Consider the following 22,752-nt stretch of genomic DNA (forward strand, 5'->3'; position numbering starts at 1 on the left):
ATTCAACCCAGGGGTGGGGGGGGGAGAGAGAAGAAAAGTATAGCTAGAAACTTGGCAGTAAAGAAGAAGCACAATTATCAGAATATCAGTTCACTTAAACGGGTGTGTAGTTTGACCAAGGCTTCCGTGCTTAAAGTTTTGTAGTTAATCAACCTGGGCTAATCCTGAAATCAACTCGGTTGCCTTTTTTGGGTCAGCGGTTTCCACGCCACGAACATGCCAGGCACACGCAGGACCACGATGCTCTTCACCAGGAAGCGCCAGGCACACACGCAAGATCGAGGGGAACTTTTAGAAGTGAGTGTACCGACTCCCTCGGAGATCGCACACGTACAGTGTTGGGTAGAAATTGTCACGCATCAAAATAAAGCTTCGCGATGGCCCTTGGAGAAGACATCACCACGGAGTCTACTTTCCCCCACAGTCCATTTCAACTCTTGAGACCAGGGCCCTGCCCTTGATTTGGACTTTTTTTTAAAAAAAAAAAAACAAACCAACCAAAAACCTTCATTAAGTGCCTTAAAGTTGACTTGAAATAGGTTCGAGCACATTTTGTGTTTTCAGTCATTCATAAAAGGTATCCTATATATGTATATATATATACAAAACAGACCCCAACCAGCGAGGCCTTCTTTTCACAAACCAAGTCATTCAGGAGTTTTTGTTGTTTTTTTTAAAACAGTGTTTGTAGAGTGTGCTTTAAAATCCAAAGTCCCAATTCTCAGGCTCGGTTGAGGAGTGTTGTCCTAAAAAGAAAAGAATGTAAAAGGTCACTATTATAAGTTCTTTTACGAGGCAGCAGCCAAAAAGGCTAATACAATCCTGGGGTGGATAAACAGAGGCATAGAATCAAAAATCACGTGGAAGGATTAGTATCACTTTATAAAGCCTTAGTAAGACCACACAAGGAATACTGCATCCAGGTTTGGTCACCACATTACAAAAAATAATAAATAAATGTTGAGACTTTGGAAAAAGTGCAGAGAAGAACAACTGAGATGATTAAAGACCTGGAGACAAAAACATATGAAGAACAGGAACTGGGAATGGCCAGTCTAGAAAAAAGAAGGACTAGGGGGGACGTGATAGCAGTCTTCTAATATTTGAGGGGCTGCCACAAAGAAGAGGGGGTCAACTTATTTTCCAAAGCACCAAAAAGGCAAAGATAAGAAAACAGAACAGAACAAGGTCTTGATTTCATGGTAGAGAAACAGATTGCAGTGGGACACAAGCGAATGTGTTCTTAAACAGGAATATGACTACTGAACCCATAACTAAGGAAGAGGTAGGGGTGCCCTGGGGACTGCTTGCCCTCCTCCACATGATCAAAGCAAGGTTCAATGCCAGACAATGCCAGAAGAGATTGAACAACCATTTGTCAGAATGGTGTAGGGCCTACTACTTGAGCAGGGGTTCGACTAGAAGACCTCCAAAGTCCCTTCCAACTCTGTTATTCTGTTAATTCATCAGCCAGATTTTTGAGGGTCTCAGAGTAATCCTAAGTGGGAAGTCGAGGGAAGCTGAGATGTCACATCGAGATAGTCTGGTTTCTCCCCCGCATTAAAACGACAAAGCGTTAGATGATGTGAGATGACCAAGATGCCTACAAAATGGTCAGTGTCTATGCCAGTGTTTCTCAACCTTGACAATTTTAAGGCATGTGGACTTCAACTCCCGGAATTCCACAGCCAGCAATGCTGGCTGTGGAATTCTGGGAGTTGAAGTCCACATGCCTTAAAATTGTCAAGGTTGAGAAACACTGGTCTATGCTGCTGTTACTCGGTTTCCTAGACAGCACAGCAACTGTTGGCTGAGGCAGAGAAAGAAGCTGGGTGTTGTTGTGCTGGGAAAGCAGGAAGGGTGTGTGTGGTCATCAGTGGCAATAAAGCAGCCTGAAGCTGCCTAATGCACAAGGAGGAGGAGTTGGAGGAGCAGGAGGAGGAGGTGTAGCAGAAGTGGGAAAAAGTGGAGTAGAGAGCAGCAAACACTAGACATGCTTGTATATGTGTGTTGCATAGCGATCTGAATTGTCGCATGGGCTCTCTTGGGTTTTCAGGCCCACTCACTTGGGTGTACATTTCTCTAGTGTCAAAATAGAGCTGGAAGGGAGACCCTAGACCATTTCAGACAAGTGGCTGTCCAGGTTCTTCTTAGAGGCCTTCAGTGATGAAGCAACCACAACTTCTGAAGCTGTTCCCCTGGTTAATTGTCCTCACTGTTAGGAAGTTTCTCCTTAGTTCCAGGTTGCTTCTCTCCTTGATTAGTTTCCATCCATTGTTTTTTGTCCTGCCTTCTGGTGCTTTGGAGAATAGCTTGACTCCTTCTTCTTTGTGGGAGCTCCTGAGATATTGAAACACTGCTATCGTGTCCCCCTTCGTCCTTCTTTTTGTTAGACTGGATATACCCAATCCTTGCAACTGTTCTTCATGTCTTTTAGTCCTCAGTCCCCTAACCATGAAATTCGTGCTTCCCTTGTTCCTTGTTCACTGAAATTGTCCATGCATTCTGATTTCTGAAGATGATTTGCCAGCCAGCCCTCAAAACATATGTTGCAAATGGTCGACAGGCAAAACTTTTGTCTGCGCAGACCCTGTTGCCGTTGTTCCCTTTCCGCGAAAAATGCCCTAAACGCAGGCCAAATCCACAGGGTCTGTTTGTGCTTTAAACAGAATTAAATCCAGTTAGTACAAAGCAGACCTCTAATCCCTGGATAATTCAGAACTTCTTCCATTAGATTGGTCCCAGGTTGGGAAAAGATGAAGATGGGGTTCCTGTACTAAATCCTGAGATGGTAAAATGAAATGTCCTGACCGTTAGAACAATCAACCAGTGGAACAACCTGCCTCCAGAAGCGGTGAATGCTCCAACACTGGAAGTTTTAAAGAAGAGACTGGACAGCCATTTGTCTGAAATGGTATAGGGTTTCCTGCCTGAGCAGGGGGATGACCTCCAAGGTCCCTTCCAACTGTATTATTATTATGGATCATCACACAGTCAGCCAGATGTTCAGACTGAATTTTTGTCTACCCATCGAGTCCTTCCAAAGGACCTGGGATAGGCAGATGTGGATGTTTGATGGTATTACAGATATCGCCGCAGGATGGAAGCAGTTCCTAGTAAGGCCGCCTTTTGCAATTGACTAATAGCGAATTTGTCAATGCCAATGATTTCCTGCCTGAGCATGGGGGTTGGACTAGATGACCTCCAAGGTCCCTTCCAACATCATCATTATCATCATCATCATCATCATCATCATCATCATCATCATCATCATCATCATCATCATCATTATTATTATTATTATTATTATTATATAATGCTTCTTTGTTGTCCCAAGTTAAAATCCACATGCACCAATATGAACACTTTGTAAGTACTCCGAATTAGATGTTTAAATACTTTTTTTTTACTGTCTTAATGTTTTTTACTGTGTTTTTTTTATTGCTCTGGTTGTTTTAAAAACTTTTTTAAAAATGTAATTGTAACATCTGTTTTGAATCACGAGCCGCCCGCAGTTGTTTGCTGAGGTGGGCGGCTGCAGAAATCCATCAAATAAATAAATAAATACTCCCTGGTAACCTTAAAATGAGAACCGTGGGGAGAAAAAACGTAACTCGGTCTGCTGTGCAAGGAGTTTTTCACGTGGGAAAAGATTAAAATTGGTGTCTGAAGGGGGATGAAAAGTCAGGTAGCGACCACAAAGTTTGGACAGAAATATGATTTTGACCCGCGTAAAAAAAGGGGGCAGAGCTTTGACCCCATCTTGGTGGCCACCATCTCAACCTCTGTCCACTTTCCTGAGGAACCTCCTGATTTAAGTAGTCTTCTGTCCCTTCTCAACGAAGAACCATACTTTACTTCCTTGCTCCATACTTAGAAAGTTGTGAGGAAGGTTGTGGCTTTGTGTTAGCCGAGGATGGTTGGTGGCTTGGTGGCTAGAAGAACTTGGGAACCAAGTCTTTTTTTGAATGTCTCCCTGTCCTTTGGGGCAAACAGGACAATACTCATGCGATTTGTTTTTTGCTTTCCCGAGAATGAGACGCTTTACTCTGCATAATGGCTAAGTAACCTTTTGGGCTTTGTTCCGGCAACATCTTGGCTTTCCACTTAACCATTTTTTTAACCCGTAGCCATGGTTACCTGAGAGTCTTCCAGCTGTCTTTCTCCATGTGATTTTCTGGACCTTCACTTTCAAACGAGGCAATAAACAAAGCTGGAGGAGGAGAAAGAGAACAAGGGTCAGGACTATTGATCAGTTTGTGATGATAATGGTGTCAGAAATGTGTCGTTTGTGGCTAGATAGATAGATGATAGACAGACAGACAGACAGACAGATACAGAAAGTTAGAGAGGGATGATAGAGAAAGGGATAGAGGGAGAAAGAGAGAGATGAGAGAAGGGATAATGAGATAGATAGATAGATAGATAGATAGATAGATAGATAGATAGATAGATAGATAGATAGATAGATAGATAGATAGATAGATAGATAGATAGATAGATAGATATAGACAGACAGACAGACAGACAGATGAGGAGATAGACAGACAGACAGAGACAGACAGACAGAGACAGACAGATAGATAGATGTGGAAAGAGAGATGATAGAGAAAGGGATAAAGAGAGAGATATGATAGAGAGAGATATAGACAGAAGAGATGAGATAGATAGGTAGATAGGTAGATAGATAGATAGATAGATAGATAGATAGATAGATAGATAGATAGATAGATAGATAGATAGATAGATAGATAGATAGATAGATAGATAGATAGATACGATTGGATGGATGATAGATAGATAGATAGATAGATAGATAGATAGATAGATAGATAGATAGATAGATAGATAGATAGATAGATAGATAGATAGATAGATAGATGATGGATGGATATGGAAAGAGAGATGACAGAGAGGGATAAAGACACAGAGAGATGATAGAGAGAGATGGAGGGAGATAGACAGACAGACAGATAGATAGATATGGAAAGAGAGATGATAGAGAGAGGGATAAAGAGACAGAGAGATGACAGAGGGAGACAGACAGACAGACAGACAGACACACACACACATACAGGACACAGACAGACACACATCATTCTATCAAATGTGGTTAATTCTGTTCCTCATTGACCCCAATCCTACTTCTCTACAATGGCATTATGGTCAACAGACTCATTGTACACATTCTTCTAACAGTTGTGGGAAACTATATTTCTTTTTTTCTTTTCTTTTTTTTTAAGAATAGCCCCCATCTCCCCTGCCCCAAAGTCTCACCTTCTTCACTGTAAATGGGTGCCGTGAGTAGATAGCTCTGAATCTTCCTGTCTTTCTCAAAAGGACATTCCACCTGTTTCCATGTGACAAAGTCATGGATTTGCCTTGAAATTTCCCAGAATTTCTGCAGGAGAAAATGGAGGGAGATAAGTCATTGCAAGACCACGGAATCCAAAGAATCACTCAATGTTAAAGCATCCCTAAGAGAGGGCTGCTTTCCCAGCTTCTTCTGGAAGGCATTCCCTGAAGAGGCAGGTCCTCTGCCACAGAAAGTCCCCTGATCATCTTTGTTGCTCTTCTCTGTACTCTTTCTAGAGTCTCGACATCTTTTTTACATCGCGGTGACCAAAACTGGATGCAGCATTCCAAGTGTGGCCTTACCAAGGCATTGTAAAGTGGTATTAATACTTCACGTGATCTTGATTCTATCCCTCTGTTAATGCAGCCCAGCACTGTGTTGGCCTTTTTGGCAGCTGCAGCACACGGCTGGCTCATATTTAAATGATTGTCCACTAGGACTCCGAGATCCCTCTCACAGTTACTACTATTGAGCAAGGTGCCACCTATGCTGTACTTGTGCATTTGGTTTTTCTTGACTAAATGTAGAAACTTACTTTCTTCACCATTGAATTTCATTTTGTTAGATAGCGCCCAGTGTTCAAGTCTGTCCAGATCCTCCTGTATCTTAAGCCTATCTTCTGGAGGGTTGGCTACTCCTGCCATCTTACAACTAGTTCTTTTTCTGCATAAATAAATCTGAAATGTATGTTCCATGCAGAGTAGCTAGGTAGAACAAAGGCTTGTATTTTAAATGTCGATATGCATGCCTAGAATTATAGTTTCTAAATGCCGTCATTTTCATGCGTAGCCTTGAGGCTTAACTCAGGAAAATGTATCATTGAGAATAGTAATGAAAACAAAACAAGTATAAAAGTAGTGAATTGGCCATTATTTTTTTAGGTAGCACAGTATTTCCCCCCCCCCCTTTTGCCAGGACATTTGTAAAAAGTTGCAACGTTCATCCCACTTCTTGCATGCTGTGTGCATTTATCGTACATCGTAAAACGTTGCTTACCTTGAAGTTGATTTGTCCGTTCGGCAAGTGATTGGTGTGTATCTTATGCAGGAAGTAGATATCTTTAATGAAAAGATTGAAAACAGGGATGACGATTTTCTCCCGGCTGCTGTGTGCTGTCTGAGATCTCTGGGCTGCCCCTTGAAGAGCCGTCCGATAATTACAAAAGTTGCTTGATGGATCCATGTGATGCTGTTTCCAAAGAACGATAAGAAGCAATGGCTTAGTGTCTGTGGAGATGCTCAGTCATCTCCACAGACATCCTTTCAAAAAGGCAACTGGACTTTGGGTTTCCATAAAGACATTTTGCTTCTCATCCAGGACGCTTCTTCAGTTCTGCCTGAATGGTGGAGGATGGAAGGATTTATATTCCTTGCAGTCATCTGATCATTAGCCCTCTCTATGAGAGTCGTTGAGGCCACTTGGAGATTTATCTGTGTCCTCGGGGTCACCCGATTAGTGCAAATGGGTGTGGAACCTTCTTGGAACTGCTGAAAGGATTGTCGTCAACACTGCTAACATCGGATGTTCTTGCTTTGACAACATATGGAGATGCATCCATTTTCCTTCTTATGTTTTACTCTTAGAATTAGAGTTAGAATTAGATGATACTGGGGGGGGGGAGGAGAAGGAATGTGCGTGGGAGTTTAGTTAGACATAACAATACTGTAACTAGTGTGAGAACCAAGGTTGTTGAAATAAGAGATGATAAGAATTGGCGGGTTGGAGAACTGGAGGGAAAGCCTGCATTTCAAACTAATTGGAGAATGTGATTTATGACTGTAAATTAGAGGAGGGAATTGTGCTTTGATACTATGTGCTCAGGGGAGGGGAATTCAAATTTTGGCTTTGCGTATGTAAGTGCAGATGCTATACTACTCAAAATAAAGATTCTTTAAGGTAAACAATGCCTTGAAGTTCTTTGAAGAGTTTCATCTGTCGGAACCATGACAATTGTGTTGTAAACAGGAGATAAGTGGTGTTGAGAGAAGGCTGTTCAATTTTGACATAGATGGCCTCTTTGATCCCTCTAGTGTGACCTCAACAACCCTCCGAAAGTGGGCTAATGACGAGATGACCTGCAAGGAATATAAGTCCTTCCATCTTCCACCATCGGGACAGAAATGAAGAAGCTTCTTGGATGAGAAGTGAAGTGTCTTCAAGGAAAAAAGCAAAGTCCAGCTGTTTTTTGAAAAAGAGATGGGACAAGTAATGGCTTGTTAGGAGACACTTGAGTGCAAGTCCTTGTATAATTTATTTGAATCAAGTTACAAAAATCAGGAGGGTGCAAGTGACCACATTTCCTGGGGGAACTAATTTCTCCGGGTTTGGAGACTGAGACACCTCCTGTTACTTATAAAATGCGAAAATGAACACAGCCCTTTTAAAAGGAGAGCATGTTACCGTCGGAGGCTTCGGCAGAGGCTAAAACTAAAAGCGATCCCTGCAGAGTTTTCTTTAACAAGGTTTATCGAGATAGATACAATGGTGGGATTCAAATACCTGAACAACCAGTTCTGTTACTGGATGCAGGCCTGGGCCTCCGAGGCCTAGAACGGACTTCCAGAAATGGCATCCATGCACTTCCGGCGGGCCGTTCTAGGCCTGGGAGGCCTCCTCCAGGCCTCTGAGGCCTAGAACGGTCTTCCGAAAGTGGCACCCACGCACTTCCGGTGGGCTGTTCTAGGCCTGGGAGGCCTCCTCCAGACCTCCGAGGCCTAGACTGGACTTCCAGAAGCACTGTGCATTAAGCCAGTTCTCCGAACTCAGCAAAATTCTATTCTATTCTATTCTATTCTATTCTATTCTATTCTATTCTATTCTATTCTACTCTACTCTACTCTACTCTACTCTACTCTACTCTACTCTACTCTACTCTACTCTACTCTACTCTACTGACATCCTAGCTTCTTGAGAAGAACTAAACACCTAGGAAGGCCAGCACCCGCTAAAGAACTGGTAGCTGTGATTTCACAGGGTTGTATATGTAATCATAATCCTTTTTATTTTCAGGTTTTTGTTTGAGATGGCTTGCTTTTGCTAAATCCTGAATATAATTCCCCACCAGATGGCAGGCTTCAATGAGATACAAAGAAAAGAAATAAAAAAGTAATATAGAAGGTGGATTAGGAGTGGTCATCCACTTGCCTTTCAATTACTATCAGCTCCATCCAGGGGAAATATTGTTACAGGTGGAAAATGGAAGATGGAAGGTTTCTATCTTTATACTGACAAAAATATGTAAAAGGAAAAAAAAGCACTGCACTTAACTTATTGAGAAAGGCAGAGTGCTGTATTTTCTGCAGTGCAAACCTGCTTGAATGCCCGGTGACAACTGAAGAAATTCTTTAAATCGAGTTCGAATGAAATTTGATTGATTTTAAGATTTGGGAGGAAAAAAATGATTTGTTACTATTTTCATGCTTGCCCTGTTTTTCTTCTGAACTATGAACTACGGTTAAGCCCACTTCTTGTGCTGCTGTATTCTGGCTGGTCACTGTTTTTTTTTTTTTTTTAATGAAAAGAATCCTTTTGGCTAAAAAAAAAATATTGACAGGATGCAGCAAGGTGTGAAATACTTACCTCTAAAACATCAAATTTGGCTGTTTTCACTTTGGACCATGTTTTCTTTAGCCGGGCAACAGGACTCAAGTTCATGCCAGCTGGAAGAAAGAAAGAAAGAAAGAAAGAAAGAAAGAAAGAAAGAAAGAAAGAAAGAAAGAAAGAAAGAAAGAAAGAAAGAAAGAAAGAAAGAAAGAAGACGAAAGAAAAAAGAAAGAAAGAAAGAAGACGAAAGAAAAAAGAAAGAAAGAAAGAAAGAAAGAAAAAGAAAGAAAGAAAAAAGAGGGTGGGAGAGAAAAGAAAAAGAAAGAAATGAAGAGAGAGAAAGAAGAGAAAGGGGGAGAGAGAGAAAGAAAGAAAGAAAAAAGAAAGGAAAGAAAGAAAAAAGAAAGAAAAAAGAAAGAAAAAAGAAAGAAAGAAAATAAAGAAAGGAAGAAAGGAAGAAAGAAAGAAAGAAAGAAAGAAAGAAAGAAAGAAAGAAAGAAAGAAAGAAAGAAAGAAAGAAAGAAAGGGAGGGAGGGAGGGAGGGAGGGAGAGAGGAAAAAAGAAAGAAAGGGTGGGAGAGAAAAGAAAAAGAAAGAAATGAAGAGAGAGAAAGAAAGAGAAAGGGAGAGAGAGAAAGAAAGAAAAAGAAAAAAGAAAAGAAAGGAAGAAGAAAGGGAAAGAGAGAGAAAAAAAACAGGGAAAGAGAAGAAGACAAAAGAAAGAGAAAGAAAAGGATTTTTAAATGCAAATAATTTGCAATATCTTCCCATTCATTTCAAACATTTTTCTAGCAACAATCGCCTTTCATGAAACTTTTCATTCAGGACTCTTTTGACACGTGTCAAAGGGAAGCTTCTGCAGCAGGTGGGTTGTCCTAAGCCCATTAAACGTTCATAAGCCAAGGGTCAAAATATTCTCAACCCACTCACCCATCACTTCCTCATTCTATATTCCTCCAATCCACCTTCAGGTGTTAAATATTGCCATGCTCCACATTCTAGCAAACTGAATCGTATTCTTTCAAGCTGATGCCCCAATCCTCTTATAAGTTTTTTTTTTTTTTTTGATAAATCTGCTGCTTTTCCACCTAACAGTGTCTTCCTGGCTTTCCTTCTTGTTTGTGTGCGTCACCAATCCCTTTTACCCTGGCAGTAACTTTTGTCTCTGAATTCCTGCGTGGAGCAAATCCTGTCCAAACCCCAGCTTTTACAACTATGGCAGTGGTGGCGAACCTATGGCACGGGTGCCAGAGGCGGCACTCAGAGCCCTCTCTGTGGGCACGCGCGCCGTCGCCCCAGTCCTGGTTTTATAAAACATTTTCGCTTTAGGCCTCCGCCGCCGTGTCCAAAAAAAAAAAGGTTCAAACAATCAGTCAATTTCAATTTCTCGCGGAAAAAAAAAAGATCTTGCAAAGTTGGAATTGATTGATTGAACTTTTTAGTCCCACCCAGTCTGCCGTTACCACCGCAGCCACGCCCACCCAATGGGCCACACCCACCCAGCACTCGACGATGCATAAGTGGGTTTTGGGTTGCAGTTTGGGCACTCGGTCTCTAAAAGGTTCGCCATCACTGAACTATGGGGAAACAAGGGTTGTGTACACACATTAATACTTGAGCAGGGCACAGCGTGCAAGAAATAAGGGAGGGTGGCTCTCGAAGGAAAGTTCACCTGAGATAAAGAACTGTTTGTTTTGCTCCCAAATTAGTTACTGGGAACTCTCAACCCAAGTGAGTTATTGGGAAAATATTTGCACACAGATGATCTGTAAAAAAAAATAGGACTAGCTTGGCACACTCAACACCAAGAGGAAGGTGCTAATATCAGCTGTGCCGCGCTGCCCGATTTAATATATCACGCAGATCTTTCTTTTAAGGTTTAAAAATCTTTAAACAGAGCTGTAGTCCCCAGCTTGGACCGACAATTGCTTTTCCCACTTGTTTCCACCTTCTCCCCTGTTACTAATAGAAGCAATTAGTTCCTGGTAGCTTTCTGTTGCTGGCAAAACAGCTGGCTGCATTCCCCCCATTTTAGGTATATATGAAGTTCTTCATTTAAGCAGGACTTCAATCCTTTGAAAGGATCCTGGTTGAAAGGGAAAGGCTTGTCAGGACAAAGTGTGGTAAGGCCACACTTGGAATACTGCATTCAGTTTTGGCCACCACAATGTAAAAAAGATGCTGAGACTCTAGAAAGAGTACAGAGAAGAGCAACAAAGAAGATTAGGGGACTGGAGGCTAAAACATATAAGGAATCGTTGCTGGAATTGGGTATGTCTAGTTTAATGAAGAGAAGGACGAGGGGGGGACATGATAGCAGTCTTCCAGTATCTTCCAGTATCTCCCCCAAAGAAGAGGGAGTCAAGCTATTCTCCAAAGCGCCTGAAGGCAGGACAAGAAGCAACGGATGGAAACTCACCAAGGAGAGAAGCAACCTAGAACTAAGGAGAAACTTCCTCACAGCGAGAACAATTAACCAGTGGAACAACCTGCCTCCAGAAGCGGTGAATGCTCCAACACTGGAAGTTTTTAAGAAGAGACTGGACAGCCATTTATCCAAAATGGTATAGGGTTTTCTGCCTGAGCCAGGGGTTGGACTTGATGACCTCCAAGGTCCCTTCCAACTTTATTATTATTATTATTATTATTATTATTATTATTATTATTATTATTATTATTATTATTATTATTATTATTATTATTATTATTATTATTATTATTATTATTATTATATGGGTGTCCAGTCTTTTCTTAAAAACCTCTAGTGATGGAGCACCCACAATCTCTGAAGGCAAGCCCTTCCACTGGTTATTTGTTCTCACTATCAGGAAATGTCTCCTTATTTCTAGGTTGAATCTCTCTTTAACAAGCTTCCATCCATTGTTTCTTGTCCTGTCTTCTGATGCTTTGGTAAATACGTTGACCCCCCTTCTTTGTGGCAGCCCCCCAAATATGGGAAGACTGCTATCATGCTATCCCCTCCCGCCCCCAGTCTTCCTCTTCGTGAGACTAAACATATCCAGTTCCTGCAATCATTCATCATAGGTGTCAACCTCCACTTCTCCAATCATCTTTGTTGGTCTCTCTCAGTATGTGAATGTGCATGTTCACATCTGTGTGAGAGAGAACAGTTGGCGTGCGTGCCTGGGGATCATCACATGGGATCCGTTAATAACATGGAGGCAGAGCAGTTAATATTAGCAGCAGAGCACTCTGACGTGCTAAATTGCTGGCTTGCATTCTCAGGCCAAGTTTTTAATCTACTCAACTCCCGTTCTGTTGACGCTGTCGCGCCCAGAGACTTTACTCACAAATAATAGCCATCATGGAGTTGAAATTTCCAATGTTGAAGCATTCTCTCGCCACGTCAATGAAAAATTCCATGATTCTCGTTCTCTGCTTCTTCTTCACCACCTGAAACATTACAAAGAGGTTCAGTGAGAAGAGGGGAACGGTACTAACGCCACAGAAGTATTAAACTCATTGCAGAGCAGACACATTTGTCGGAAGATCCACAGGATGGATTCTGTTTTTCATGGAACTCTTCAGGGTTAGGCAGTGAGTTGAGTTCCTCCTCTGTTGTTTTTTTTTAGGAGATCACCAAAATCCTGCATGTTGAGTTGTTAGGTACTAAGTGTGATCCCCTTGCTTTAGGTATTCAGGGTCTTAAGTGCTTCTGAACGAGCAAGAATTTAAATAATTTCTTTCTAATCGGGACAAGGCATGCATGAAAAAAAATGCCTCTGGTGAGCTAAATGCCGAAAAGTATTTAAATTTTCTAGCCTGAAAGATAAAAACTGCCAAAAATACGTTGTCCTGAAGAGAACTGCTTCTAAAAAGAGAAGACTGTTTTGACCCTGTAGGGTTTGATGATGACACTGAGTAGTTGTAATCCAGCTTTTTAAGTGTCCTACTTGATGCAGAACGTATCCTAGCCTGAAACAAAATATTCCTCACTTCAAATATGCAAATAAAGGAGACCAATAAGCTGAAAAGCTGATTTGATTCGACTTAATTACAACCGCTGTTGAATTTAGGTTTGGATTATCTCCTGATTACATATTTTATTTCACAAATCCCACAAGGACTTTGAGATATTTCCTCCCAACAATGCTCTTGGGTCAATAATGACAATTATCCTCGATGTTTTTCTGCATAAAATATATGGGCAATCAGCCCAGAGTGAGCCAAAGGTCAGGCAATGCATTTCATATCTGACGATGGTCTACTTGACCGTTTTGGGCCTCTGATATCCAGAGACTGTCCAAATTAATCAACACGATGCAGAGAGTTCTACAACAAACTCTTAATTTTGGGGGGGTTGTTTGGGTTTTGATGATTAGGATTTGCGCGGTGGGTGTTAAGAGCCAAGGCAAAGTTGTACTGCCTCATCTGGATCCCAAGCAACAAACAGCAAGGAAGTTGTGCTGTGTGTCACGCTGATGACATTTCGCTCTGAATCTCAAAATGTTCTCCCTCCATGGTTCCATGTTGATGTTGAAAAGTAGAGGAGATAAAAATTAAGCTAGTGAATGTCCTTGGGAGTTGAACTGAAGCTGACTCTTGTTCCCTTTTTGCCTCTCGCTGGAGCTAAAATCTCACAAAGAAGGCGTTTTTGCCCATTGCAGAGGCATTCAATGGGTGTGATATCGTTGCGAATCTATGGGTGTGAGAACCTTGTGGTTATGTCAAGGGGACTCGAACCCACAGAGGTAACCGTCAACCATCAATCAATCATCCCTACTCTGACCCTTGGGGAGGGGCAGAGAAAGGAACAAGTGCCTTAATACCCAGCCTGGGTGCCATGTTCTCGAGATGGACGTCTTTGAATAAATGGACGTCAGGTGCAAACAAAATGCGAAGAGTTCAAAGCAGGATCGTAAAAATGGGCAGCTATAAAAAAAATCAAACGAATAAAAAATAAAGAATACTATCAAGGCACAATGACCGGGTGGGGGTGGGGGAAGAACAAATTCCTCCTAGCGCTTCCATTTCTGTTGATTAAGCAGAGCTTTGGAAAGAGGCACAGATTATTTAAAAAACGGAAAACTATTTTTAAAGTTGATCTCTGAAAATGGCGTTAGCAAAACAAACTCCTTGGTAACTATGGGAACTAAATCACCCTGTGCCAAAATACTGTGTATATCCTAACTAGGAGATCCGTGCTCTTGCCTCAGCGCTATGGTGCATTCACATGATCAGACACCCTCTGACAGAATATTGTTGTATTCTTACAAATGTACTGTTTGATAACCCAATCTGGACATTTCCCCTCCCCCTTTAGTGGGGTTTTTAGGGGGAGAGGTGAGGAAGGATATTTCAAATCAGCTATGATGCCTGATCACTCACCCAAAGTCATTGAGCTGCTTGCGCTCAGCTCCCTGCCTTAAGCAGGATTAAATCTCATAGTCTCCCAGTTTCAGTTTGGTAGTCCCAAAGATGCTTTTTTTCAGGAGGCAACTGGACTTTCTTGTGTTTCTTTTGAAGACGTTTCGCTTCTCATCCAAGAAGCTTCTTCAGCTCTGACTGGATGGTTGGGGAATGGAAGGATTTATACTCCTTGCAGACAGCTGGTCATTTGCCTTCTTTTGGAGAGGCATTGAAACCATTTTGGAGGTTTGTCTGTGTCCTCAGGGTCACCTGAGTGGTGCAAATCGGTGTGGAGTCTTCTTAGTTGCAGGATGTTTTCTGCCTTGGGTCCCTTCCCTGTTGAAGACAGGCACAGGATGTTGGGGATGAGTCTGTGTAGTCTGCATCTCCAACTGAAGCGCAAATGGCTCTTGAAGTTTTCAACAGGGAAGGGACCCAGGGCAGAAAACATCTTGCAGCCAAGAACACTCCACATCCATTTGTACTGCTCAGGTGACCCTGATGACACAGGTAAACCTCCAGGTAGCCTAATGACTCTCTGTTGTTGTTAGTTGCGAAGTTATGTCCGACCCATCGTGACCCCATGGACAATGTTCCTCCAGGCCTTCCTGTCCTCTACCATCTTCTGGAGTCCACTTAAGCTCATGCCTACTGCTTCAGTGACTCCATCCAGCCACCTCCTTCTCTGTCGTCCCCTTCTTCTCTTGCCCTCAATCTCTCCCAGCATCAGGCTCTTCTCCAGGGAGTCCTTCCTTCTCATTAGGTGGCCAAAGTACTTGAGTTTCAACTTCAGGATCTGGCCTTCTATAGAGCAGTCAGGGTTGATCTCCTCTAGGACTGACCAGTTTGATCGCCTTGCAGTCCAGGGGACTCGCAGGAATTGGCTACCCTCAAAACAGAGGAATTTGAACTGGTGAGTAGCATGTCCATTCCCACCCCCCCCACATAAGTTTGTTACTCCTGTGGATACTTGCCTTACAAATCTCCGTCGCCACCAACATGCTGAGGCAGTTAAACCAATTGTCGTAGGCTTCCAGATTGTAGGTCTTCGTCACGTCGCTTCGGCACTGAAAAATTAAACACCTGCTTTTAGACCTTGTGTCCCAATCAGGACGCCACTTCCAGTAAAGCCATCAACCCTTCTACACGAGTAAACCCAGCTTGGATTTATATGTGATGTCTTTTAAAAAAATAAAAATAAAAATGGATGTCTCCTAAGTAGCAAACTTCTTTTAGGAGGTTCTCAGTGTGCGAAGCAGCGATAGGATTTTCACAGTCCAAATAAATGTGTAGCCTATCTCTAATAAGGAGTCCATGACTTGCAAAAATTCATTTAGTGACCGTTTGAAGTTACAACATCACTGAAAAGAGGGACGTGACGGTTTTTCACACTTCATCATGACCGTGGCAGCATTCCCATGGTCACGTGATCAAAATTCGGACACTTGGCAACTGACTCATATTTATGACGGTTGTGGTGTCTCCCAGGGTCACGCGATCCCCTTTTTTGCGATCTTCTGACAAGCAAAGTCAACGGAGAAGCCCAGATTCGCTTAGCAACCATGTTGCTAACTTAACCGCTGCAGTGATTTGCGTAACAACTGCAGCAAGAAAGGTCGTAAAATGGGGCGCTGTCTTGCTTAACAACAGAAATTTTGGGCAGAGTTGTGGAGTGGTTCCTAAGTCACGGGCCACCCGCATTGCTTTAGTAATTTTGTTGGAAGAGTTCCATCCAACTAGGGAAAGAAAAAAAAACCCCAAATATTTCTGAATTTTTGGCACACGTAAGCTGTGTTGTCGTCAACTTTTAAACAAAGGATGGCATGTTCTGAGTGCAGAAATATTCCAGTGTTATGGGAGGTTTTTGCTAGCAAAACTTGTCATCATTAAAAAACAAACCAGCCCTGGAGCCTCTTTCTGAAATTCTGAACTCTTAATACAAGATATATATGGCCATGACTGGGGATTGTTGGTTAATCTTTCTATTTCCCATGTCTGCTTCATTCAGATTTTGAAACTTACCTTGTGGTTATCCAAGGAGTCCATGTGGCTGACTATTTGCATGAGATCTTCTGGGTAAATGTTGCTTACCCTCTCCTAAAAGAGAAAAGACGATCAACATTGCAGAGGTGTAATGTTTCTGTTGCTCCCCTCTGGCAGGAGGTTTAGAAGTATTTCTAGCAGGACGACCAGATTCTATAACAGCTTTGTTCCCTATGCCTTCCATCTGGTAAACTGTCAAGATTAGGTTTTCCTCGCCATATAGATCTATACAGCCGAACTAGACTGTGCTGTTTCTCTGGGCCATGTATGTGTGGGTATGTGGGTATATGCATAATTTTGTCATGTTTCTACAGTGTATATTGGAGGTGGTTGCCCTTTGAGAGCTATATGCAATGAAATCTCATTTTAATGTATGCTGATTAATGTACATTTAAAGTGACAATAAAGTTATTCTATTCTATTCTATTCTATTCTATTCTATTCTATTCTACTCTACGCTACTCTACTCTACATTCTACATTCTACATTCTACATTCTACATTCTACATCCTATCCTATCCTATCCTATCCTACCCTACCCTACCCTACCCTACCCTACCCTACCCTATTCTACATTCTACATTCTACATCCTATCCTATCCTATCCTATCCTATCCTATTCTATTCTATTCTATTCTATTCTATCCTATCCTATTCTGCATTCTATCCTATCCCATCCCATCCCATCCCATCCCATCCCATCCCATTCTATTCTATGTAAAGAAGACACATATGTAAGGTTAATAGGTTCTTTTCATCCCAGTGCATGTAATCACTTGGAACAAAACATTGTTTAAAAAATGAACATTTTTCTTAGTTTCATTGGTTCAGCTGTCTTTCTTGTTCTTATACGTACTCGAGATGTAAAGAGCTAGCAAGTGACAAGTTACCCACCCTTGGTATTTTTAGTCCTGCCAAAGCCATTCTCTGGGCTTGTCTGTCATCTTCGTCTTCTCTTTGGATGGTCTTTCTAAAACAGGGTCACAGTTGCGACGTCACGAAACAAAGGAAGGACAAGGAAGGGCTCACTTACCAGTTCAATATGTGTTAGTTGCTGCGCGAGGACCAGCGGGTCACAGCAAACACTCAGAATGTCCTTCTGGGATGATTGTGGCTTTGTTTTAAGGATTGGGCCTTTGTCCATCCCCGGTTGACGAAACTTCTCCCGGATTTCTTGGTATTGATTACGGGCAGCGAGAGCCATCAGAAGCTCTTGCGTCATCTGGCTGATGATCTTCTTGACCGTTCCATTTTCCTAATCCATAAAAATACAAGAGTGTTTCTTCCTGGGTGAGGACAGGTAAATTATTCTGGGCAGTGCTCTTGATATAATCCCTTGTTAATGCAACTAAGGATTGTATTGGCTGCCGCCACCCACTGCTGACTCATATTTAACTGATTGTCCACCAAGACTCCAAGATCCCTCTCACAGTTACTGCTATTAAGCCAGGTTTCCCCCCAATATTTAACTGATTGTCCGCTAAGACTCCAAGATCCCTCTCACAGTTACTGCTATTAAGCCAGGTTTCACCCAATATTTAACTGATTGTCTGCTAAGACTCCAAGAAAACTTTCCACATCAAAGTGTTCAATTTTTTTTTAAAAAAAACCTTCACTGTTCAAACTGGTTATTGGTGTAATATGAAGTCCTGCCACAAGTATTTCCCGCCTTCCATCTTGGAGAAAAACTCTAGCTTCCTAATTAGGTCCAACCAGTTTATTTATTTATTATTTATTTATTATTTAAATTTATATACCGCCCTATCTCCCTTACGGGACTCAGGGCGGTGAACAGGCAATAATAAAAATCACAATAAATATTGAATAAAAAGCCTGCTCTAAAATACCCCATATAAAACCCCTAGCAAAGCCCAATCAAAACTACGCCAGGCTGGCCGCATGGAATAGATGGGTTTTCAAGGCTCGGTGGAAGAGGCGCAGGTCCGTAGTTGTACGTAGGTCGGGGGGTAGGTCATTCCAGAGGACAGGAGCTGCACAGACTTATGGCAGCGTCGTAACTGGAGGATTAAGGTAAATTCTTGATGATGTAGATGCTAAACTCTTTTTGCAACTTAATTGGGATCTCAAAAACCTGCTTAATGAATGTTGGTTAAACTTCTGCATCCTGCCTGCGTAGGCGTGGATGCTTCTTGCGGTTAAGAGACTCTGTTCAGAAATCAGACTTGAAAGAACAAGCCAATACAATAATATGCTTCCTTGTTCCTGAAATTTCGGGCATGTGTGCAATTTTTTTTGCCCACTTAGATAGGAAGAACCACACAACAGTAACAATAGAATCTCTTCGTGTCATGCTAGACTCTCCAGGACAAACCCATCTGATGTTAGCATGTCAGCAATATATATATATATATATTCAGAGCATCAAGAAAAGGAAAGAATATTAAAAGCCCTTTAGAAATGGCTTGGTATTTTTTTTTTAATCCAAGTATATAAATGTAAAGGAATGGTAAATGGCTACGGGGAGACACATGCATGGTGTCAACGCTGCTAACATTGGATGTTTTTGCATTGACAACAAATGCATATGCAACCATTTTCTTCTTTTTGCTTTCAGAGTCAGATGATGTTGGGGAGGGGGGAGGAATGTGCATGAGAGTCTAGCTAGACATAATAATACTGAACCTAGTGTGAGAACCAAGGTTATTGAAATAAGAGATGATAAGAATTGGCAGGCTGGAGAGCTGGAGGGGAAGCCCTCGTTTCAAACTAATTGGGGAATGTGATTTATGACTGTCAGCTGGAGGAGGGAATTGTGCTTTGATATGATGTGCTCAGGTGAGAGGAACTCAGTTTTTTGGCTTCGACTGTGTTACTGCGATGTTATGCTACTCAAATAAAGATTCCTTAAGGTAAACAATGCCTCGAGTTTTGTTGAAGAGTTTCATCTGTCGGAACCATGACATATGGTTTTACACCACGGGTGTCCAACTTTGGCAACTTTAAGACCTGTGGACTTCAACTCCCAGCATTCCCCATTCTGGCCAGGGAATTCTGGGAGCTGAAGTCCCCAAGTATTAGAGTGGCCAGAATTGGACACCCCTGGTTTACGTGATCCTCTGCTACTTTGGCTGAGAAGACTGTCTCACTGAAACAAGGATAGGGCCGGATCAAAACTGATAGAGCAAGCAAAAGAAGACACAACATTTCTAAAACATGTGATGTAAAATCAAAACAATCCTTGCAAATAATCATTTTAAAAAAAACCCATCATCTCAAAGAAGAAATATCCACTTTAAAGACTCTTATTATGCTAACATACCATGTTTCTAATCATCAGCCATATGACCTTCACCACATCATCAGCCATATGACCTTCTGGCCCTTAGGATGTGACATTCCAGTAAACAGCTGGCCTGACAAATTGGAACATGTCCGGCTGACGGCACTCTTAATAGTTAAGTGTCAACTTTAATCATCAGAGGTGCTCTCTGTTTTACAGCTGTTAATTTTTCTTTCTTTCTTTCTTTCTTTCTTTCTTTCTTTCTTTCTNTCTCTCTCTCTCTCTCTCTCTCTCTCTCTCTCTCTCTCTCTCTCTCTCTCTCTCTCTCTCTCTCTCTCTCTCTCTCTCTTTCTTTCTCCAACGTCTCTAGGAAGGGAAGATTAGGGATCTATCAATCCTCACTCCATTTAGAACGATCAATTCAAGCTCCTGTTTTGGAAGTGAGCAAACACTGCCCAGCAGCAACATTAGGTAACAAAATGAGGAGGCTGTTGCTTTCCAGGAAAGGAAAGGAAAGGAAAGGAAAGGAAAGGAAAGGAAAGGAAAGGAAAGGAAAGGAAAGGAAAGGAAAGGAAAGGAAAAGAAGCAAATCGCAAGCCTGGGCTGTATTCTCACAACCGATAAATAATTGTTTCTATCAAGAGCAACGCACGGTACTATTTTGGCAGCTGATTCAATGCATCGGGGCTAAAAAAAAAACATCCCAGTTTAGCTCTGCAAGAAAGCATTCTTGAAAAAATGGAGGGGTTTAAATAACAATAGCATTTAGACGTATGTGTCATTTCGTAGTGCTTTACAGCCCTCTCTAAGCGGTTTACAGAGTCAGCCTATTTGCCCCCAATAATCTGGGTCCTCATTTTACCGACCTCGGAAGGACAGAAGGCTGAGTCAATCTTGAGCCGGTCAGGATCAAACTGCAGGCAGTGTGCAGAATTAGCCTGCAATACTGCGTTCTCATCACTGCGCCACCACAGCTCCAATCTTGAACCGGTCAGGATCAAACTGCAGGCAGTGTGCAGAGTTAGCCTGCAATACTGCGTTCTCACCACTGCGCCACCACCGCTCTAAATGTTCAATGTTTTCTTCTAGTTTTGCTATATCTTGGCTGGGCTTTGGAAGAGGAACACGTTTTGGAAAACATGGGTGTGCACCCAAAGGTGCTTCAGATCTAAAGTGCTCCATGTCTGAATTGGCAGAGGAAATTACAGCCAACAGTCCTTCCGTCCCTCGGTGCTGCCTACGACAAGATCTACTGCTACCAGTAAATATTTTTTTCCCTTTGACAAGTTAATACATGGGTTGGTAAAATGAGACTTTTTTTTTTACACCACTCGTTCTTTTTTCTTCCTTACCTCATCACACTGGGTGATCCGGTGAGCAATTTCCTTTAGCTCCTTCATAGGTTTCTCATCCTGGAAGTCATATGGAAATGTTTCAGTCCATCCTTTCAGAAGCTGGATTATCTTTGCTGCGAAGGCCTTGAGCTTCCCCTAAATGAGAACAGAAGGTGGTTAATTGGGGGACCCAGAATCTTCCTAACTTTGAATGTTCGGCAAGTTTGTGATGCTGTTCAGTGCCAACGGCAGGAGATGACCAGGCTGAGACTGAGGGAAGGGTCAAACGTGTCATCAGTCCTAAATTCCTTTGTACCTACAAGAGATCTAGGTGCAGCCCTCCTTGAATTCTGTTGACCCTTATCTACCGCCAATTTGCTTTGACTGTTAGTAGTTCAGACTCTCATAGAGAGTTAGCGTGGAATGAACTTGTACTCACTTGATACAAACTCATGGGGTTCCTGGTTTCTAAGTTACACCTGACACCAAATTTTGAACCATCGATTAGAAAAAGGGAGAATGGAAACCAAGGAAAGGGCCGATTTGTATTTATTTACTCTTTTGCTTCCAGAGGTGGTGGGTGCTCCGTTCCTGTGCATGGATCACCCTAGCACACCACTCAATGGCTGGCCAAGGTGGGTGGGAGAACTTCTTGCCAGGAAGAAAACCGTGCAACTCTGCCTAGTGCAGGGGTAGGCAACCTTGGCTCTTTTATGACTTGTGGACTTCAACTCCCAGAATTCCGGAGTCAGCATGGCTGGTTTAGGAATTCTGGGTATCGAAGTCCACAAGTCATAAAAGAGCCAAGGTTGCCTACCCCTGGCCTAGCGCAATCCAATTGTAAAGAGAGACATGATTCCTCCAGCTTCATTGGGCATTAGCTTGGATTCAAAGATGATCAGGTTTCAATGGGACATTGTTGGAGAGAAAGTTGGAAATATGGCTCCTTATTCTTGAGTCAGTCAACCATGTCTCGGAGGGTGGGGGACTTCCTGGTCCCCCCCACCTCGGTCACAGGGAGTTTTGTTCCTTGCTCCTGGTGTCCATTGTTGTCATAACTTCATCCTGTTTCTTTATATTAGTATGGGTGGCTGGGTATTAATGGAAAGCTAGTTCTCAAGGATGGGAAATGCTTAAATGCTTGTTCTGGGAGTGGGTTGAGAGATTTTCTCTGTGAGAAGCAAGGACTTCCTTTGTTCACCCTTCTAATCAGATCAGCTGAAAAGTTCGTGACTCTTTCTCCCTCCTTCGAAAGGGGAAGGAAGATGGGCTGTTCCTTCTCTGCTCTGCACCCTTGCATGGGAATTGAGAGAGTCCAACAGATTAGCCCAATTCCCTTTAGGAAAAAAAAAAAAAAGGAAGTTGTATTTTTTTAGAATTTCCTCTACAAGAGAATGCTCGGTTGAAGTTACGACTTCTGCTTAAAATAATAATAATCCCAGAAATTCTTCCTTGAGCCTTATCACATGAAAAAACAAGGGTGTGTGTTTGAGTGAGACTCCAAATCTAGCTCAGATTTTTTGTCATCTGTGGAAACATCCATGTGTTCTCCCTGGCAACAGCATGGAAACAACTGCTGCTATCCATTGTGATGTTCTTAAGATACTGATGACTTTATAATAGGATTACAAAGGGGTTAGGAAGGAGAGGGCGATAGAGCAAGGTCCAATCAGTTTTTTTTCTTCTCCTAAATTTCCAGGGATCAAGTTTAAGCAGCTCTATCACTTTCTCTCACTGTACTAACGCAGGCAGCATTCAGGATTTGGGTTGAACTCAAAAAACCTTTGCAGAATCAGAGTTGATTAGTGATTAGACGAGGCTCCACAAAGCTAGACTGGGAAGTCTGCCTGCCTGCCTGCCTGCCTG

At 42.2% G+C, this 22,752-nt stretch overlaps 1 protein-coding gene across 1 annotated transcript in view; it reads right to left on the bottom strand.

Annotated features, from left to right (window-relative positions):
• Positions 1-588: 588 nt before the first annotated feature.
• The window catches only part of RASGEF1A (RasGEF domain family member 1A), a 54,851-nt gene continuing 32,687 nt past the window's right edge, over positions 589-22,752 (bottom strand). The window contains exons 4-13 of the mRNA XM_015822401.1: positions 20,905-21,042; positions 17,345-17,566; positions 16,291-16,365; positions 15,243-15,335; positions 12,210-12,312; positions 8,936-9,015; positions 6,353-6,544; positions 5,278-5,401; positions 4,141-4,213; positions 589-746 (exon numbers count right to left, since the gene is read on the bottom strand). Coding sequence (XP_015677887.1) covers positions 722-746; positions 4,141-4,213; positions 5,278-5,401; positions 6,353-6,544; positions 8,936-9,015; positions 12,210-12,312; positions 15,243-15,335; positions 16,291-16,365; positions 17,345-17,566; positions 20,905-21,042 — 1,125 coding nt within the window. The 3' untranslated portion in view covers positions 589-721. The remainder of the gene's footprint in view (positions 747-4,140; positions 4,214-5,277; positions 5,402-6,352; positions 6,545-8,935; positions 9,016-12,209; positions 12,313-15,242; positions 15,336-16,290; positions 16,366-17,344; positions 17,567-20,904; positions 21,043-22,752) is intronic.

The sequence above is a fragment of the Protobothrops mucrosquamatus genome, unplaced genomic scaffold, assembly GCF_001527695.2.
Source record: "Protobothrops mucrosquamatus isolate PMUCROS unplaced genomic scaffold, P.Mucros_1.0 scaffold1552, whole genome shotgun sequence".
NCBI lineage: Eukaryota > Metazoa > Chordata > Lepidosauria > Squamata > Viperidae > Protobothrops > Protobothrops mucrosquamatus.